The 19,697-nt window shown below is 34.9% G+C and overlaps 1 protein-coding gene across 13 annotated transcripts in view; it reads right to left on the reverse strand.

Moving 5' to 3' along the window:
* Positions 1–374: 374 nt before the first annotated feature.
* The window catches only part of DNAJB4 (DnaJ heat shock protein family (Hsp40) member B4), a 46,129-nt gene continuing 26,806 nt past the window's right edge, over positions 375–19,697 (reverse strand). For 7 of the 13 annotated variants that reach the window (XM_070268805.1, XM_005610480.4, XM_001498098.5 and 4 more), the window contains 3 exons: positions 10,808–11,049; positions 4,199–4,767; positions 375–2,100 (listed from right to left, as the gene is read on the reverse strand). In XM_070268805.1, the coding sequence (XP_070124906.1) occupies positions 1,867–2,100; positions 4,199–4,767; positions 10,808–11,018 (1,014 nt within the window). In that variant the 5' untranslated portion in view covers positions 11,019–11,049 and the 3' untranslated portion in view covers positions 375–1,866. The remainder of the gene's footprint in view (positions 2,101–4,198; positions 4,768–10,807; positions 11,050–19,697) is intronic. The other 6 variants (XM_023641816.2, XM_023641817.2, XM_070268806.1 and 3 more) reach the window with 1 other exon arrangement.

Genomic DNA, 19,697 nt, shown 5'->3' on the forward strand with positions numbered 1-19,697 from the left:
ATCATTTATGAATTAGATGGAAAAATAAGTATGATTAGCTGAATTCTCTGGCATTTTCAAGCATCTTCAATTTGCAACTAGAGTATATTGTTATTCCCAGCAATTCTTTTCTTAGGTATATATCCAAGAGAATTGAAAAATTATGTACACAAAAACTTGTATAAAAAGGTTCATACAGCATTATTCATAATAACCAAGAAGTGGAAATAACCTAAATGCCCATCAACTAATGAATGGATAAACAAAATGTGGTATATCCATATAATGGAATATTATTCAGCCATAAAAAAGGAATGAAGTACTGACGCACAATGCAACATAGGTGTGCCTTGAAAACATTATGCAAGTGAAAGAAGCCAAACAAAAAAGCCACATATTGTTTGATCCTATTTATATGAAATGTCCAGAAGAGATACATCCACAGAGACAGAAAGTAGATTAGTGTTTGCCAGTAGATGGAGGAATTGGGAGCGCATGCTAAAGGATATAGAGTTTCTTTTTAGGGTGATGAAAATGTTCTGAAATTAGAAAGTCATCACACAACTCTGTAAACATACTAAAATCACTGAATTATACACTTTAAAAGGGTAAACTCTATGGCATGTGAACTATATCTCAATAAAGCTATAAAGTATATGGTAAGTAAAACCTATTTATTGAATTTCTAAAAGAATAAGACTTCATATCCTGCTAAAAGGTAATAGGATCCAGTATACCTTGTGTATATATAACAATCATCCTGAAAGTTACTTTTGAACTAAAGACTTTGTTTTGAAACATCATTCTCGCTACAGTAATAAAACAAAACAAAACAATTTTTTAAACGTAAATATATTTAAAAAATTAAAACACCTAAGAAATGCAATCTATACATATGAAAAAGTAAAATATTTATATGCATAACAAGTAGTAGCAACATCATTCATAAGCAGCAGTTAGTGTTTATTTTCCCCGTATTTTGGTTTAACACCATAGTGGTAGTTTATTATTTTTAGGGAAATTGCATAAGGTACACATAGATTATTATGAGTAAGTTATAGAAGACTATTTAATTGGAAAATTAATTCCACATAACAATATTTCCTCTAAAAACACAATTTTAAACAAATTATTTTAAACTAGTGGACAATAAAATGTGCCTATAATTTATAAGTCCAAGATATATAGTCAACTTGCATAAAATTACATATGGCATTTTAAAAACAGCCTACTTCTAAAATATCAGTAATTCAGGCAACTGGGATTTCCACAGGAGATAAATTGCCATTAATTTCCTTTTTATGAAGAAAAGGTCTGCCTTAAGAACTTTACAGCTATGTTTTTAAGAAATGCTACAGAATACTTTAAAAATCAAAATGGTAAAACATATGCATTAGGATATTCTTTTATGGATACCAGCCCTATAACAGCATTTCAGATGGTGATTTAAATCTAGTTAACCACATTTCCAAATGACTTGGGGTTTTATTTTCCAGAAATACATATCACATGTGTAGTTCAGTTGAGAATTTAAATTTCCATTATAAATGAGAACCTATCATACTGATAACGTAAAGATATAAGTCTAGTACTTTATTAGAAATATATTTACTAACTCCACAAAAACAAATTTTACATGTAAGCAAAATACTAAAAATTTTTGATTTGGGAGAAATGAAATAAAATACAGTGAATGGTTTTCTCTTCATCTCCAACTGTAAAAATCCCTTTTGCCTATTTATTTGACCCGTCTCTATTCATGCAATTTAATGAACCCTCAAAATAATTTACATGTCTTTATACAGAATTCACATCTACAACAGTAAATAGCCAGTCCTTTTATATTTTCAGTGCCTTATCAAAATATGGGTAACAAAGTTTTTCATTCTAGGAGGCAGGAAGATGTTTCCTAAGTACTTCTTTGGATGATGAGGATATAGCATCTGGGAAGGAAACGTCAAATTCTATTAAAAGGTCACCACGTTGGTCAGGATTTTTTGGAAACGGCAGCCCATATCCAATAATTCTTCTCCTCATTCCAGGTTTCACAATATCATTTATTGACATAGGTATGGTTCTTCCATCCATTGTTGGCACATTAATTGAGCAGCCACACAATGCCTAGAATGAACGAAATAAAATTAATAAACTCCAAAACTTAAAAGTCTAAACAAAAATACCACCAGGTATAAAAGATGCTACCACTAAGGTAAATTTTTAACCTCCAAAAGAATATCAATAATTATAAGACTTTTTCCTCATTAGAAAATCCCTTCAGGACATACAAAAGAAAGGAGAAGGGGAAGGAAAGGAAAAGGGAAAGAGAAGTAAGGATGTCTTTCATGTTGCCCTGGAGTGAAATGGATAGTCTGAGGCTGCTATTACAACACTCAAGATGCAGGGTTGGGGGGGAGAGAAGAAGAGGGAGAAATTCAGGACTGGAAAGAACAGGATAGGAGCAACTACCTACTTCCCTGGAGGGATAATGTCAGAACTTTTTTTATTTTTGAGGAAGATTAGCCCTGAGCGAACTACTGCCAATCCTCCCCTTTTTGCTGAGGAAGACTGGCCCTGAGCTAACACCCATGCCCATCTTCCTCCACTTTATACGTGGGACGCCTACCACAGCATGGCTCTTGCCAAGTGGTGCCATGTCCACACCCGGGTTCCAAACTGGCAAACCCCGGGCCGCCAAGAATCGGAACATGCGAACTTAACTGCTGCACCACCAGGCCGGCCCCTAGAAGAACATTTATTGTTTTAGTCAACAAATGTTTACTGAGTATCTACTATATGCCACACATTCCTGCTAGATACTGGGCATACAGGGACCATGAACACAGACCTCACCTCCAGGAATCCACAAGGAACTCAGAAGCAAACTAGTAATTATAATACAGCACACTGTTGGCATAGAGGTATGTGCAGAAGTCTTCTGTGAGAGAAAGGGCGCCCCACTTACTCCCTTAGCTTCTAGGAGTACAGAATGCTTGAGCTAAGCACTGGACCAGTGGCGGGTATTGAGGCAGAGAGAGAAACAAGTGTTGCAGCAAGTAGAGCTCAGATAATGACACAGCAAACTTAGGGAAATGCACATACATTTATGGTTAGAAATCAAACTAAACATGACCTTTTATTTTAAGCTAAATAATTTAGACTTTATGGTAGATACTATGTGGAGTTATTTAAGAATTTTAGGGGCCGGCTCCGTGGCTGAGTGGTTAAGTTCGCGTGCTCCGCTGCGGTGGCCCAGGGTTCGGATCCTGGGCGTGGACATGGCACCGCTCATCAGGCCATGTTGAGGCGGCGTCCCACATCCCACAACTAGAAGGACATGCAACTAAGATATACAACTGAGTACGGGGTGGGGTTTGTGGAGATAAAGCAGGAAAAAAAAGAAAAGAAGATTGGCAACAAACAAGCCCAGGTGCCAATCCTTAAAAAAAAAAAAAAGAATTTTAAGCTGGGAACTGACATGGCCATATTTGCAGGATTATAATCCAATTTGAGAAATGGTGCCTAAAAACACAACAAATAAGAACTCATGTATTAAAGCAGTACCCTTATAAGTTATTTTCTTTTTTAATACTTTTTTTGTTAATTATTCCAAATTAACAATTTTGGAAAAAGTCTCATACGTGGACTAAGGTGATGAGATTACAATGCAAAATCTCATAAACCAGACTTATAAAAACAGAGTAGAGTTAACCCAGTACTAGGTCTCATAGTACATAATCCAATTAGCACTTGAAATTGCCATTTAAATTTTTAGTATAGGTAACTAAACTTAGAAAATACAATCTCATCCATAAAATAAAAGAGGTCTAACAGGTAGTACTACCTCAGAGGGTTCTTAAGAGAATTTAAAGAATAATGTGTATGGGTTGGCCCCATGGCGGAGTGGTTAAGTTTGCGTGCTCTGCTTCGGATGCCCAGGGTTTTGCCAGTTCGGATCCTGGGCGCAGACCTGGCACTGCTCATCAAGCCATGTTAAGGGTGGCATCCAATATGCCACAACTAGAAGGACCCACAACTAAAAATATACAACTATGTCCCGGGGGAATTTGGAGAGAAAAAGGAAAAATAAAATCTTTAAAATAAATAAATAAATAAAATAATGTGTAGTAAGCATTAAATAAATGTTAGCTATTATTTAAATTCCCTAAAATCAGATGTATAATTCTGTTTGGTTTCAGAATCCTAGGTCCTACTAACTTACCTCTCGTAAACTAATTTTAGCAGTATAAACTATATTTGATCCATCTCTTTTAAATTTTGGGTGATCTTTATCTTTAATGATAAAAACAATGTCTGCTGGAATACTAGTTGGTGTTTCATCTCCTTCCCTTGGGAAAGTAATTTTGGTGCCTTCTTTCCACCCTTTTTTAATCTCAATGGTGAGAATTTTGTCCTCAGATCTATAACTCCTTCCATCAGGGTTTAACCTTTTTCGAGAAATCTTCATCCGTTTGGTACAACCATTATATATTTCTTCAAGCGATACTCTAAGTTCGTGAATAACTGGAGGATCTTGTTTGAGGCGGGATGGCCCTACAGAATTCCTGTCTCTTGGATATCCATTCATGCTGAATCCAAAGGCACCAAACGGATCTCCATCTATTTCCATTTCTTCAGGATCTCTACCACCAGCCATCCGTCTTCCAAAGAAAATTTCAAAGGGGTTGGAACCTCCGAAAAATGCTGCAAACGTGGCATGAGGATCACCATGAAAGGTGTACCGGAAGGTACCTCCTTGTCCATCAGTACCGCCTGCTCCTCCTTTCAACCCTAAATGAAGAGATAAGCATGATTAGAAAAAACCTTGCAACTCTTGAAAGTTAAACTTTCAAAAATTGTATTACTAATAAACTTTGGCCAACTTAGGTTGCAATTTACTAACGTTGGCCAGAAATGCCACTATAACTAAATACAGAATAGCTACATAACTTCTGATCATTCCATCCTAAATTAAACTTTTAGCTTTCAAAATCTTCCTCCAAATCCCCATCTTTAAGGGATAATTTACTTCTGAATCTTTGTTCCACAGGTAAATAAGAAAATAAATAAAAATTGGGAACCTCTTATCTCAAAAGCTACTGGTTTGACAATCTGAAGTATATAAATCTAAGTTTTTAAAAGACGTCAATTAAAAGGTCTTCAATGCAAAATGCATAACCTAAATCTTTAAGTATCATTATAATCAATGAGCATAATCTATAACATAAAATATCATATTTATACTAACTAGCTTTATTTCAGATCTTTTACTGTTTAAGAATTAAAATAGAATTCTTTCTGTGACAAGAGGAAAATATCCTAATAATAGGACACTATGAAAAATGTTTTCTTAGACACTAAAGTTGTTATCCCTATCTTAGATAACAAAACTGTTTATCTAGGCATACTATGTGATAGCATTAATTTCAACAGAAGTAAAAAGAAGACTGAAATCAAGTGCTGCAAATCCTCTTGACATGTAAGGCCTTTGGACTGGTTATTTCTGTCTATTGCAGACAACTTGCTTCAAACACCAAGACAGTGACTCTTGGACCACGTTCTCTAAGGCTCAACTAAGTAATATGTAGCTCAAAAGAAATTACATATTTGAAGCAGCATTTTCCACTATATACCAAAGAAAGATTCTACTAAAACCCACAAAACACTAGTATAGTGATCTTTTAAGAGATCAATACTGACAAGGATTTATATCATTACAGTATCAGCAAAGTTTCTGAATGAGCCTTATGGGCATTCCTTGACCAAGGAAACAAGCAGGAACAGAGTCTAAAAATTTTAAAATTGTGAAAAATTCCAGAGATTAAACTAAGAAATTTCAATATGTTCAAACAATGAGTAACTTGAGAGCAGGAAATACATTTTATTCATTTTTGCATTGCTCATGCATACAGGGCTAAAAACGATAGGCATTCATGTTTATTGAATAGACGGAATGAACTAATTCTTAAAGTCCCTTCAATAGAAACTTTAAAAGGTGTCTTGAGTATCAGGACTGAGAAGAGGAAGAAGCAAAAGCAATATAAAGTATAATCCCACATATATATGAGAGATTTAACAATAAAAAATTCTACTGGAATCACTCAGCATGCTTTCAAACAGGCTTAGTTTTGCATGTCTTATTCTATTTGGCTTCTTTCATTAAAAAGTATACGTGTACTCTATTTCATCCAACAGTCTCAGCTAATGTTTAAATTTTTACCTTCATCCATGAATAAAAATCTAGAGAGATCAAGAGAAATTTAATAATCTGAAAATTGTCAAAACGCAATTGAGAGATATATCCAAATAGCAGTTAGGGATATTCCTTGTAGAAACAGAACGAAAAATACAAGCAGGACAAGAACTCATCCAAAATATCTTTTTATAAATTTTAGTGGTATAGTTATACCTCCAAATATTAAAAAAAAAAACTAGTGATAGATTTTTTTAAATGATAGGGTATGTATATAACTCAAGGTCATGACTACTGCGACTAAATCAATGTTTAAATTATTTCAATCATTTCATCTTTCACCCCACATATATAATAGAGTACAATAATTTAATAGGGAGTTAATAAAGTAAATTGAGTATAGCCCTCTATAAGACAAAACCCAAATGTTTTGGACTCACAATAGATTCATGAAAAGAAAGACTTGCATTTTAAGTTATTACATCATGGGTTTGGCTTTTCCCTAAACCCCTTCCCTCCTCTGCCAAAAATGGTAACTCAGTCAGGATTACAGAGCCCCTGAGAAGATTCACACACTGTCTCAAGTGACATTTATCAAAGCTGACAAAAAGCCTCCAAAGGATCTCTGAGGTCTTCCTTGAGACTAAACGGTCAACTACACAGCTCAGATAAAGGGCAGCATACTATAGTGACAGAAAATCCTACCAAAATTCATACCAATATAACATGAACTATTATGAATTACAATGCAAGTATTACTTGCATTGCCTACACTTGAATTGTAACAGGCATTTCATAAACTATAAAGTCAACTCTTTATTACATACATTTTCACATACATACTACTCATGGAACATTTTAATATTCAACTAGATTCCCTCTGCTATCCAAAATGTTTTCTAGACACCATCATCACTTTATGTAATTAAGGCATGTACTCTAGAATCAACATTTGCCTATGCTATAACAAGGCTGCTATTATTTAAAAAACAACCAAGCAATCAACCAATTTGCAATTCAAAAACAAACGTGTTTGGGATACTCTCCATAACGATATTTCCACTAATTAGTTGACTAAAAGTTTATCCAAACCAGCAGCATTAGAGAAGAATTAGGATTTCAAAGAAAAAAATTATAAGACTTCAATAACTCTTACTTTAAGGAGATCTACTATGTAAAACTCCAGATTTACAGCCAAAACTTACAGGGATGCTAGCATAATGAGATCCTTTAAACAGCTACGATTCACAAAAATCCAATTTACTTATTTTTAGAAATACATAGTAAACAAAAAGAGATCCAGCTGATTAAATATATAAATTAAAGAAAAGAAGACACAAGCTAGTATAAAGATTAACATACTAAACACAAGTTTGACCATATAAATACGACCTTTTAGGATTTAAAATAAGTTATTGAGTAAACCATAAACAATAAATAGCATAAAGAAATGTTAGAGAACTAGGATACTGTAAGGATGTGTTATTGAAATCTTTTTTTTTAGTGTTTTAATACAAACTTCTCTTGACATCCACTGAACAATTAAGAAACAAACTAAAATTTTTGGGGAGAGGCTAGTTCAAAATCCAATTTTAAATATCCGTAGTTCTGTATTTTTTGTTTTCAAATGATTCAACTATGGAGAAAATTTCTCTGTCTTTAAAAATAGCTTTATTTATTAGATACTATAAAACCAACCCATTGTAAATATACAATTCAATCATTTTAGTAAAGTTGTAGAGCTGTGCAACCATCACCACAATCTAGTCATAGAACATTTCCATTAACCCAAAGAGTTCTCTAGTTTCTATTTGTAACTAATCCCTGGTCCCATCTCTAACCTCTAGCCACTGATCTGCTCTCTTTCTCTATAAATTTGCCTTTTCCATGCATTTCACATAAATGGAATCATGGAATATGTAGTCTTTTACATCTGACTTCTTTTATTGAGCATAGTTTTTGATGTTCATTCATGTTGTACCATGTTTCATTAAATTGGTCCCTTTAATTGCTAAGTAGTATTCCTTTGTGTGTATATACGGGTGTATGTATGTGTACACACACAGATATATACACCACATTTTGTTTATCCATTCACTGAATGATGGTACTTTTGGATTGTTTCCAGTTTGGCGCCATTAAAAATAATTTTGCTATGAACATTCACGTCCATGTCTTTGCGTGGACCTAGATTTTCATTTCTCTTTTATAGATTTCTAGAAGTGGAATTGCTGGGTCATATGGTAAATTTAAAACATTTCTATGTTGATCTCACTTTTTAAAAACCCCTCATTTAAAATTGTGGATATTATAGATTTTTAAAACATGAATAAACTGGATCACTGGTTGTTTTAGTTCCTAAATATAAACTGTTCAACTAATACACTTCTCAGTTCATGGTTCTCTATTCCCACTGTCCCAGGCCTTGAAAGAGAGTATAATAATGGGTTAAAAAAAGTGTATCAGGTATGTTAGTAATGGCTCCACAGTCTCAAAATTCAATGTTTTGTTATTACTGGAGAAACAAGGTCTGCAGGCACAAACAGATCAATGAAAGGCAAAGAGAAAAAATGTTTTCCTACATTTTCACAGTATACCTGAAGGGGATTTTTTTTTTAAGAATTAATGAGATATTCTGAATAAAAGGCAAATAAATATGATGTTTTTCTGTAAAAGAAGAATAATTCCTAAAAAATAATCAAATAACTTTCACTTAACTAGATTTTCAAGTAACTTTTAACTAGAGCATGATATTTCTGAATATTTCAATGCTTTAAAAAACTTATTCTCCCCTCACTATTATCTCTATTGCTTATATCAATTATCTGAGTCAAGAACAAAAAAAGGAATCAGGGTACATAGATGATCCTGCTTTAGTTTTTTAAAAAATTCACTCACTGATGATCAGTAAAAGTCAAACTGGAGAAACATCTGAAGAAAAATAAGAGGTAATGTTAAACCAAGAAAAATATATCATTTGGTGACTTGAAAATTCTGAAGACTAATATCCTCAGTAAACACCGAATCCTATGGCTTAGTCAATAGACAGACTTGAGCTATCAGTGAGATGTGGATTAAAGCAGAAGATATCTGCTGCTTCATGGGAATTTATAGTGTTACTCCACCTTTGTGGATCTCTTCACAAAATTACAAAATAACTTCTTCAGAAAGAATAGTACATTAGTAATATTTCAGAATCCTACTTAGCTTTTGAGATGAACCAAATCATAGTATTTTGAATAGTATGGTCATAAGGAACAAGCAGGACTGAACTGCCCACTATTTGCCTTTTTCAATATTTACTCTGTAAGAATCTGACACTGCAGGTCCTCATCACACCAAAATCAGCGGCAGAAACTGCAATTTTTGGCCACTCAGATCAAAAAGAAAAACAAAACAAAACAAAACCCCTTTAACACAATCACCCTGCTTATCTACATTTAACATTTTAACTCAAAATAAGCAGTCATTGCTTCACTGGATTTTAGGATATATTTCTAATTACGAAACTTCAACATTAAATGCGATAAAGGAAGAAAAGAAATGTTTTCATAACTACAATGATTTAAAAGAGAACATTTTGGGAGAAAAATAATAATAAAATAACTTAGTCCTGATTTTAAAAGTTGAAAATCACAGAACTCGTAGGAATTAGTTTTCGTTGTTGTTGTTAATTAGCAATTTAAAATAGTCTTACTTTATAGCTATTTATATGGAAATGATGGACAAACTTAGTCTAGAATCCAGAATGATAAAAGGATAATTTGAAATTAACCCTTATTCACTGTATTGAACTAGTTTTCGATCTCATAATGCAAGAGGCAAAAGTATGGCAGGGAGAGGAAAGGGAAGTTGTCACCTTTCCTTTATACCTAGATAGTAAAATTTCAAAAGAAATAATTACCTAAAACTAAATCAATAATTGTTCTAACTAGGTGGCCATTTTAGGTCAAAAATTGTATTTCTGAGATCTCATTTTCTTGGCACACAATTACTGTTTACAATTAAGCTAAAAACTTGTTCTGGTATTTTATGACATCAGGAAAATTCTTTCCTCTCCAGGCAGAATGCCAAAAACAACTAGAGCTAAATGCCTGGGCCTTCTGCTTCTCAGAGAGACGATCTGTCTTGTTCAGTCTAAGCTAGCTTTGCTAAAAGAAAGGCAAAAAACTTCTTTTGTTTTCGTGAATAAAATATACACTACCCAGAATCTGAACTGCCAATCTTAAAATTTTAAATGACTGAAGGATCTTTATTGGTTCTGGCAGAAAATTCACTAGAAAACAAAACAGGTTGCATAAGACTTTTGACACAATTCATTAATGGGTATGGGAATTTAAGGTTTCTTTTCAAATATACAGTGCTAACATTATAAATCTAATGGTAGAATATTTGTATTACAAAATGTCCAAATCCAAAAAAAGGCAAACAAGTACATTTCATTCACAGCTATGTAACATTCATTCATATGATCAGGGCTGAAATCTCATTTTTATCCATTATTTGTCTTTCTACTTTTGATATGCCTGAGAATTTAACTGAATGATAACCAGAAGGCTAAGAGAGAAAGGGAAGAAAAAGAGAAAGAGAGAACGACACAGAGCTGGAGAGAGAGAAAGATATACACAGAATACTTACCTTCCTCCCCAAATTGATCATATATTTCTCTCTTTTTAGGATCACTCAATACTTCATAAGCTTCTGCGACCTCTTTAAATTTTTCCTCTGCCTGAGGAGATTTGTTCTTGTCTGGATGAAATTTGAGGGCTTGTTTTCGGTAAGCCTTTTTAATATCTTCATCTGAAGCTCCTTTTTCAATTCCCAAAATGCCATAATAGTCTTTCCCCATTTCGAATGCCTTGAAATGAACTTAGATTTCCCTTTGTGAAAGAAAACAGCGTTCCCAGTCTTAGCAATACGATTCTAAGAAAAATAAACCAAGCTGGGTATTTCAAAAGTTAAAGCAAATCAGCAATTCAGCTTCGCTGTCTGAAGGCAGCAAGCCGACAGCGTCTCTGTATTTAATTCCTTCCCCAACAGCTCACTTACAGATAAATATACACTACACAGGAGACGGCCTCCTTCTAGATCCTCCCATTTTCACTACGTGTCTCTGTACTTTCTAGAACAGCAAATGCTACAGGACGTCATTTCCCCTGCTGCCTCTAGTCAAAGTACTGAGCTAGGTTTTCTCCTCCTCCACGATTAACTATTCATTTTCCTTGTGGCTCTACCATTTTTATTTCCTTTTTAAGAGGCCAAGTGGCTTAAGAAACCAGTATTTCAGCATAGAAAGTCATACCTACACATTTATTTCTTCTATTCTAGGTGAAAAAGCAACAAAAATAATTATAACCATTAAGTATCCTATGTTAAAATAAGTTAAAGTTATTATACAAATAAAAGTACCCTTGAACTTATTTTAGGTATTTCAGTTTCAAGATATTCAAATATAAAATATACAATACTAGTTTGTTTAAATTAAAAATCTCAAATAATTTGTGTCATTTTCAAAATTCCTGAGGTCTATCAATCAGAAATGCTAGGAAGTCAACATACCAATTTCACATTGTAAAAGGTTATATATCATAAACATCAAAAGCAATATTTTAAAATAAGTAAAGGACCTAAATATGATTTTAGCTAATGATTTTAACTAGTTTCTGTAGCATACAAGAGTCCTTAAGTTCTGGCAAACTCAAATTTGTGAAAGCTTCATGTCTGATTTTAGCTACTTCAAGTAAAACAGAATGAGACCCACCCCATTCCTAGGGTCACTATTTAAAGAATTTTTGTGCAGCAGGAAAGAGGAGACAAGTGTCAGGTTACAGAAAGTAAATACTCATGTTTCTCCTAAGACCTTAACTGGTTCATCTTAAAATCTGGATATGCTATTTATGGGGCAGTAATATGAAAAATATTTTTTCTTTTAAAAACACATTTTTCCTAATTATAAATACTCATCATCGAAGATCTTGAAAAACACAGAAACAAAAAAGAATAAAATAAAAACCTCCCGCTATCATACCACTTCCAGTAATCCCTGCTAAATATTAGTGCATTTCCTTCTAATCTTTTTTCTATGAATATTTATGGTTATTTGTTGTAGTTTTGTATTTGTCTTTTTATTAACAAAGTTGATATATCATTTGCATAGCCTTTTGATGATTTTTTATAAATATTTTGGATATTTATGAGAAATATTTTCAATGTATATAACTCATCTTTTAAAAAATGTTCCCTTTCTAATATTGGAAAGATGGATTAAAAAGAAAATGTCAAAAGAAATGCACAGAGCCCTTTACTTAAATATCTTAAATCTGTAAAGTTAAAAGAAAAAGGAACATTTATGAAGAAAAGTAAATGCACATATATGTCTAGAGTATAATGAAAAGGTGATCACGTGTTAACCTTTAAAGCTATGGGAACACCTACTCCATATGCCAAGCAGCTTTACGTTAATGATTCAGCAATTCTTTCAGAATGTCTATCTTTGTGCATTTTGACAGCAAGGACTTCTTATTTCTCAGAACTCTCTACTTTAAAAACAGCTTAGTATTAGAAATGTATCTACCTACTTACAGGTTACAGAGGTTTGTCAGCTATTCAGCAAGTTTTTTCAGTCCCATCAAGGAATAATCAACATCAAAAGATAATTTTTTAAATCCAAAAAAAGTAGAGAAAAATGCTAATTTTTCCTAAAGTGACCTGAAGACTCCTATTTTTTAAAAAAGTATATTGCAAGTTGGAATCCAGTGCAAGGATCAGTATCTAGAGTAAAAATATAATAAAAATCACCTCTTCTAGAATTAATTTCCAAGAGAGTTCCTTTAAATATTCATTACCAAAGGAACACTGACATTACTATCTATAAAAAGTCTGAATTGTTCTGGTGGGTAATGCTGGGAGGAAAAAAAATAGATTCTTATCAGATTCGATCATTTTCAGAGAGTTAGAAATATTCTCAGGACTTGACATATTAAATGATTTTAGAACCCAAAGAGTAAAACTTACATATCTCTGAGACATGCATTACACATTAACAAATGGAAAGAAATCCAGCTCTCCACACATACAGAAGGGTGATAAAGGTCATATTTCTTTAAATATCATACACACAAAAAAGAATCATAGCGGTAAAGTTGAAAAGCAAGAATTCACCTCAACTTAGAAATTTCAAGTTAAGAAGGAAGCAATTATAATTTTAATACTTTAAATAATAAAATAATCTAGCTAGATTTTGGTAAAGTGAGCAGCATAAATAATTTTCAAACATATGGGAACATTTATTAAAAAACAATTTTAAAAGTCCTGTGAATACCACACCAGGAAATTTGTCCTTACAAAATAATTCAAAGAAAAAATTATATATACAAATATACTCATTGCAGTTAGATGCAATAGGGTAATGGATCAATATGATGATTAGTAAACTACATAATACTTTAGACATTTTACTCTTTTTTTTTTTTTTTAGGAAGATTAGCTCTGAGCTAACTGCTACAATCCTCCTCTTTTTGCTGAGGAAGACTGGCCCTGAGCTAACATTCGTGCCCATGTTCCTCTACTTTATACGTGGGATGCCTACCACAGCATGGCTTTTGCCAAGCAGTGCCATGTCCGCACCCGGGATCTGAACCGGGGAACCCCAGGCCGCCGAAGCATAACGTGTGCACTTATCTGCTGTGCCACCCGGCTGGTCCCTAGACATTTTACTCTTATATTCACTTTTTCAGACTGAGCTGTCTCCTCTACCACTGAGGGGTTCAAAGTCCATTACACCATCACTTCACATTAAATTTTCTTCATCCAAGTTTGTATGAGATGAATGTGGGATTTTTTTATTGTGGGGCAGCGCGAGTAACTGTCATCCCTGCAAATAATTATCATGACAAAAATAGAGTATGTGAAGGAAAGAGTAGTGTTACCAAGAGAAGTCTCTAAAACAATTTTCATGTCTAACGCTTTGTTTTTAAGTTGAGGAACCAAGGCAGAACACTGCTAGACAGTCAAACTGCAATCAGTCCGAACCAGAAACGTCCAAGACGGCAATGCAATGCCCTGGGCAAAATGAAAAGTGTGCAAACGGTGCCGCACGCAAGAAGGGAAGATCTGAGCATGCCCCAAACGTCCCCACACCAAGTGGTGACGTGGAAACCCCTCCCCACTTCACGAGGAGAAGCTGTTTTAGAACGCAAGCTCTCCTTCTCCATACTTCTTGAACAACAAATAGTTTCTGCCTGCTATTTCAAACTCAGTCTCTGCCTAATGGTGGGAGCAGCTCCAGGCAAGAGGACCCACTTGCAGGTCACAGTTCCATAGGGCTTGGTAGCAAAATCTGGCGACTCTGCCGCGACTGGAATAGTTGCTGTCTCCTCTCCCTGATTCTGGCCTCTCAGCTCCCAACAGGTGGAGCAATGGCCTGCAGCAGCATGTCCCCAGCTGACTCACCTATGTTGCAGGAGGCTTCGTGAACAGGAGGGAAACCAGGACTGTCCTGCCCAGTGTTTGACTGCCAGACTCTCCTCAATGACTCTTACTGAACTGGCATCTGCAGCCACACCTAGACGTTTGTTTTCTGCCACTTCCTTCGGATCAAGGGGGATTTCCCATGAGCCAACATAAAGTTTACCTTTGGTTTGGCATCAGAACACAGTGTATGCACGCAGGCACGACTGAGGGAGAAGAGGGGCTCCTCCCCAGAACTGGACTGAGGGAGCCCCTCTTCCCAGGAAACAGCCAAGGAGGCCTCTCTCCCTAGAATGGTTTCGCCCGTCCCTTCAGGGAGCCCCTTTCCCCAAGACCAGTACCAGTCTGTGAGGGGTGGACTGGGAGAAACATCAGGGATGCCTGATCACTCCAGGTCACAAGTGGGGTCACCCGACCTTTGAGGCCAAGATGCCTCAGTGGGAGGTTTGGAGGTGGTGACAGAAGCAGGTGAAACAGCTGTTGAGGGTTTTTGCTTTTATCATTGCGCTAATCTTCTTCCAAGAAGACCAGCCAGGAATGATGGGCTTTGTATAAAAGTGATTACATCTCTAATGTTTGATTGTTTTTTTGTTCGTTTTTTGCTGAGGATGATTTGCCCTGAGCTAACATGTGTGCCAATCTTCCTCTATTTTGTATGTGGGTTGCCACCACAGCATGGCCACTACTGAATGGTGTAAGGCCGCACCCAGGAACCAAATTCAGGCCACCAAAACAGAGCACACCAAACGTAACCACTAGACCACAGGGCTGGCCCCTGTCTGATTGTATTTCAAATTATATTGTGGGGATAAATATTCTATCTCACTGAGAAACGTTTCCTTTGCCTGATACTGTGAGGGCATATAAATTCACCTTTCAGGCAATTTTAATTAACCATGGTAAAGGAGATCTCACTTTAAAATGGTCAAATTGACTTCAAAAACAGCTATAAAAATGATCTTTACTGCAAAAAGGAAAGAATCTTTGGATCAAGATAACCCGGATAATTTAAAATTACAGTGGCCACTTTTGGGGCTCCTTTGAGCCTCCAAAACTTTACATTGGCTATTAGAAGGAATGTTCCATTTAGATAAAATCATTTAAGAAGTCGCTTATTAAGCCATGGCTTTACAGACACCCCTGTAATCTACGTTTCAAGAAGGACCCAATATGAGGCCCTCCCAGGGTTAACAAGACTCTGAGAGATTTTCTGGGAAACTGCTACTCTTAAAACAGTCAAGCGGAAACTAAAATTAAAAAAGAAAAATTAATGGAGTTGTTTAATGCTGTCAGGAATAGTTACTATTTGTCCTAGCTGAAACTTGACAAGATTTAGTAACTTATGATCAGAAATGTGGCTAAATTAGAAGCTGATATTTAAAACCTGATGGGAATTTTTTGGCATTCTTCCCTAAATTAAGATAAAACTATGTACCTAGAAGGAAAGAAGTAAATTAAGGATAATGTAACCAGCTGGGTGTGCCAGTCCTTTGATAAGTAACTAACCTCCCTAGTTAATCTCAAAAACTTGTGACCTCTCTAGGAGCTACTATAGACCATATCAGATTCCTAAGACTGAAAAAAAAGTAATAGGAAAAGTTGTTTTTGGAGATGCAGACTGCTATGAAAACACTCTTTTTTTTTTTTTTTTTTTTTGGAGGAAGATTAGCCCTCAGCTAACTACTGCCAGTCCTCCTCTTTTTGCTGATGAAACCTGGCTCTGAGCTAACATCTGTGCCCATCTTCCTCTAGTTTATACGTGGGACACCTACCACAGCATGGCTGCCAAGCAGTGCCATGTCCGCACCCGGGATCCGAACCAGCGAACCCCGGGCCGCCGAGAAGCGGAACGTGCGAACTTAACCGCTGCGCCACCGGGCCGGCCCCTATGAAAACACTCTTGCCCAAAAATCTAAGGAAAATTTTTTAAACAGAGGTTATAAAATCTTTGTTGCATCTGTCTGTTGTTTATATGTGTCTATATATATGTTATATATATGATATTTTCCACCTCTGGATGGTATAGACAAAATTAAGAGCTCTATTCAACTAGCTTAAAGTAAGTGCTTACATAAATTATTTCTAAATAACATTAATAGAAGTACCAGAAACTAACGCAAATATTTTTCAAGCTAACATGATATAAATTAATCTTTGGTAAAAAAAAGCTTATTTCAGTTTTTTGGTTTGGTTGAAATAGGCATGTCCTCAGAGGTACCAATACTGGATATGATGCACACATGCAGCCTGCGTTTACTAGTAAAATAACTTCATGTTATCTTTGTCAACAAAAATAATAGCTTAGAATGATAGCTGATGTTGCCAAATGTCTCATGATGCTCTTGTAGGAAATGTAAGCATAATTATTGGAAACAAACTAAATAGATGTAAGTACGATAAAAGTTTTTGGGTAAACGTTTTTAACAATAAATTATAGTAACACGTTTTTGGTGGGGTTTTTTTTTGAGGAAGATTAGCCCTGAGCTAACTGCTGTTGCCAATCCTCCTCTTTTTGCTGAGGAAGACTGGCCCTGAGCTAACATCTGTGCCCATCACCCTCTACTTTATATGTAAGAAGCCTACCACAGCATGGCGGGCCAAGCGGTGCCATGTCCACACCTGGGATCCGGACTGGTAAACCCCGGGGCGCTGAAGCAGAACTTGTGAACTTAACTGCTGCGTTACCAGGCCAGCCCTAACATGTATATAAAATAACTTCCAAAATCTCTTGGTAACTTGAAACTTTGAAGTTTTGCTAGGTTAAATTAAATGATGGAAAATTCAGTGAATATCCAGACCATTTCTATATAAGATAAAATGTTAGACATTAATTAATAGATATAGGTTTATCTATTTTTCGCTTCTTACTACAGAGAAACTAAAAAGACATTTAGGTCTACTAGTAAATATGTCTTGTACTTTATTTAAAAATTATACTGTGAGGTAGCATGTTTCTAGAAATTATAAAAGTATCTATAAATTTGCCAAGCCACAGAATACTGTCATAAAAGATAGTTCATAATTGCTTACTTCTTAGTTTTCACTAAAAATTAAGGGGTCTGTAAGAATTAAAAAATCTAATTAATGTATGTGATTAAAGCTACTAAAATTAATAAGGAAAACATCCTTGTATTCAAGGAAAGTAAGATATATGTTTTCAGCAAGGAAGGTATAAAGCACAGAAATTTTTATTTTGTTGAGAAAGATAAATTTGTTCTAAAGACTAGGGAAAAAAGAAGGCAGGGGACAAATTCTCAATGTAAAATGAAAATTACAGAAAGTTTGTGGAAAAGGAATCCTGATGAAAGAGTTTTGTGCATGGATGAGTTGGCTAAGAACAAAATGAATTTAAGTAAATAAATTTTAATAGAAAAAGCTGGTACAAAAATTAAAATTTGGTTTTCTCTCTCTTAAAAGGGATACTTTTCTTAAACTTTTAGTCTGCTCTTAATAAAGAGGCTAGAAAGGTTTTCTGAGTAGTCTATGAGAAAGGTGGGGATTTTAGGTTTTATCAAAATAAATTTCCTATATTGTTTTTATTAGGTCTTTAAGTGCAGGTGCTAAAGTTTTTCTTACAGCTATTTAATTTTCTGCATTCGCCTGAAAATCTTTCTCACTATGGTTAAATGGATAACTAGCATTGTTTCATAGGGACCTATGATACCATATGGGTAAATGTTATTAATATAAGTGTTTGTAACAAATCATGTAACATTCCTAAATTCTGATCTGTCCTGGTTTTCAGCTATAATTTTAGTTATTATCTTGAAGTGTTGTATGTCACAGAAATAGCCAAGTTTGTTTGTCAATTGCCCTTCTTGAGTCTTCTGTCATTTGCAAATAGTTGTTTTACTCTGATGTTTCTGCAGATGCATTTCATCTTCCGAGAGATTCATGGAAAGAACTCTGACACTTGCTATAGAATGCAGGTTTCTGATGAACTTTCAGATTATAAAACTGAACTAGGAAAAAATTACAGAATTCTAACAGAGAAACTGATGGCATCCTAAACCTGCTAACAGATCAACAATTGACTACATAGGAGGACTAAACGATTGATGAAGATGATTATAATTTTGATGACTTTTTCTTTGAAATACTGCTGATTTTTTAAATGTTCTGTTTTTCCAGATTTAAGGAAACCTTTTCTGTTCTCTTAAGCTAATTATAACTTATAGCTATTTGATAAATTATATCTTTGTAAGAATTGAAACATTGGTTTTTCTCCCAACCTGATGACTCTTATTTTCATGGCAATACAGTTATTTGCAGAAGTTCAATAAGAATCTGATCTCCTCATAACAGGACAAAATTGGAAACATTGGTTATATTCCTAGAGCTTTGATTGGAATGTCATATTTGAGAGAAACATATAGACTCAGATATGACAAGACAGCTAACAGACAAAGATTGACTTTGTGGAACAAAGCCACTTGGAAATATTGGCCAGATACCTTGCTTACAGTCTCCCAGCAACCTTGCCAGGTGAGTAAAGAAGGCCACTTCCCTGGTAGGTGCAAGGAACCTCAGGATATTTTGGAAACTGTGAGAAGACAGGAATTTACCCAAGTCTATAGGTATTGCAGGCAGTCTGATGACAAGCCCTTTGCTTTGCTTTCTTATGAGAAGGCTTTAAAGTCCAGTCTGAGATTCCTCATAAGAAGTTCCAGCAAAGCAGATTGAAAAGAGCCTGTATGATGAACTGCTATTCTTGCTGTACTTATGTAAATAAACGGGCCAAGCTTATTAAAACTAGACTTATTTTATAAACCAATTCGTCTTAATTTGGCTATCTTTGGTAAAAATGAGCAGAATAAAAACTGAACTGGATCCTGAATTCTTCTCGTTTCCTCAAATATCTGGCTACAAATGCCCAAACTTACTAGCCAGAGATGTAATATAGTTGGGAGATCGTGGAGTCCAGAGAACAAGCAGTTTATTAAACCTTTAAGCCACAAATTAGATGAAAAACAGTTAACCAGTTCCTTTCTACACATGCCAAAATGCCCTATTCCTTTCCTGGGTAGGGACCTAGTGCATAAATTAAGAAAGGGGACCA

Source organism: Equus caballus, chromosome 5 (assembly GCF_041296265.1).
Source record: "Equus caballus isolate H_3958 breed thoroughbred chromosome 5, TB-T2T, whole genome shotgun sequence".
In the NCBI taxonomy this organism is placed as follows: Eukaryota; Metazoa; Chordata; class Mammalia; order Perissodactyla; family Equidae; genus Equus; species Equus caballus.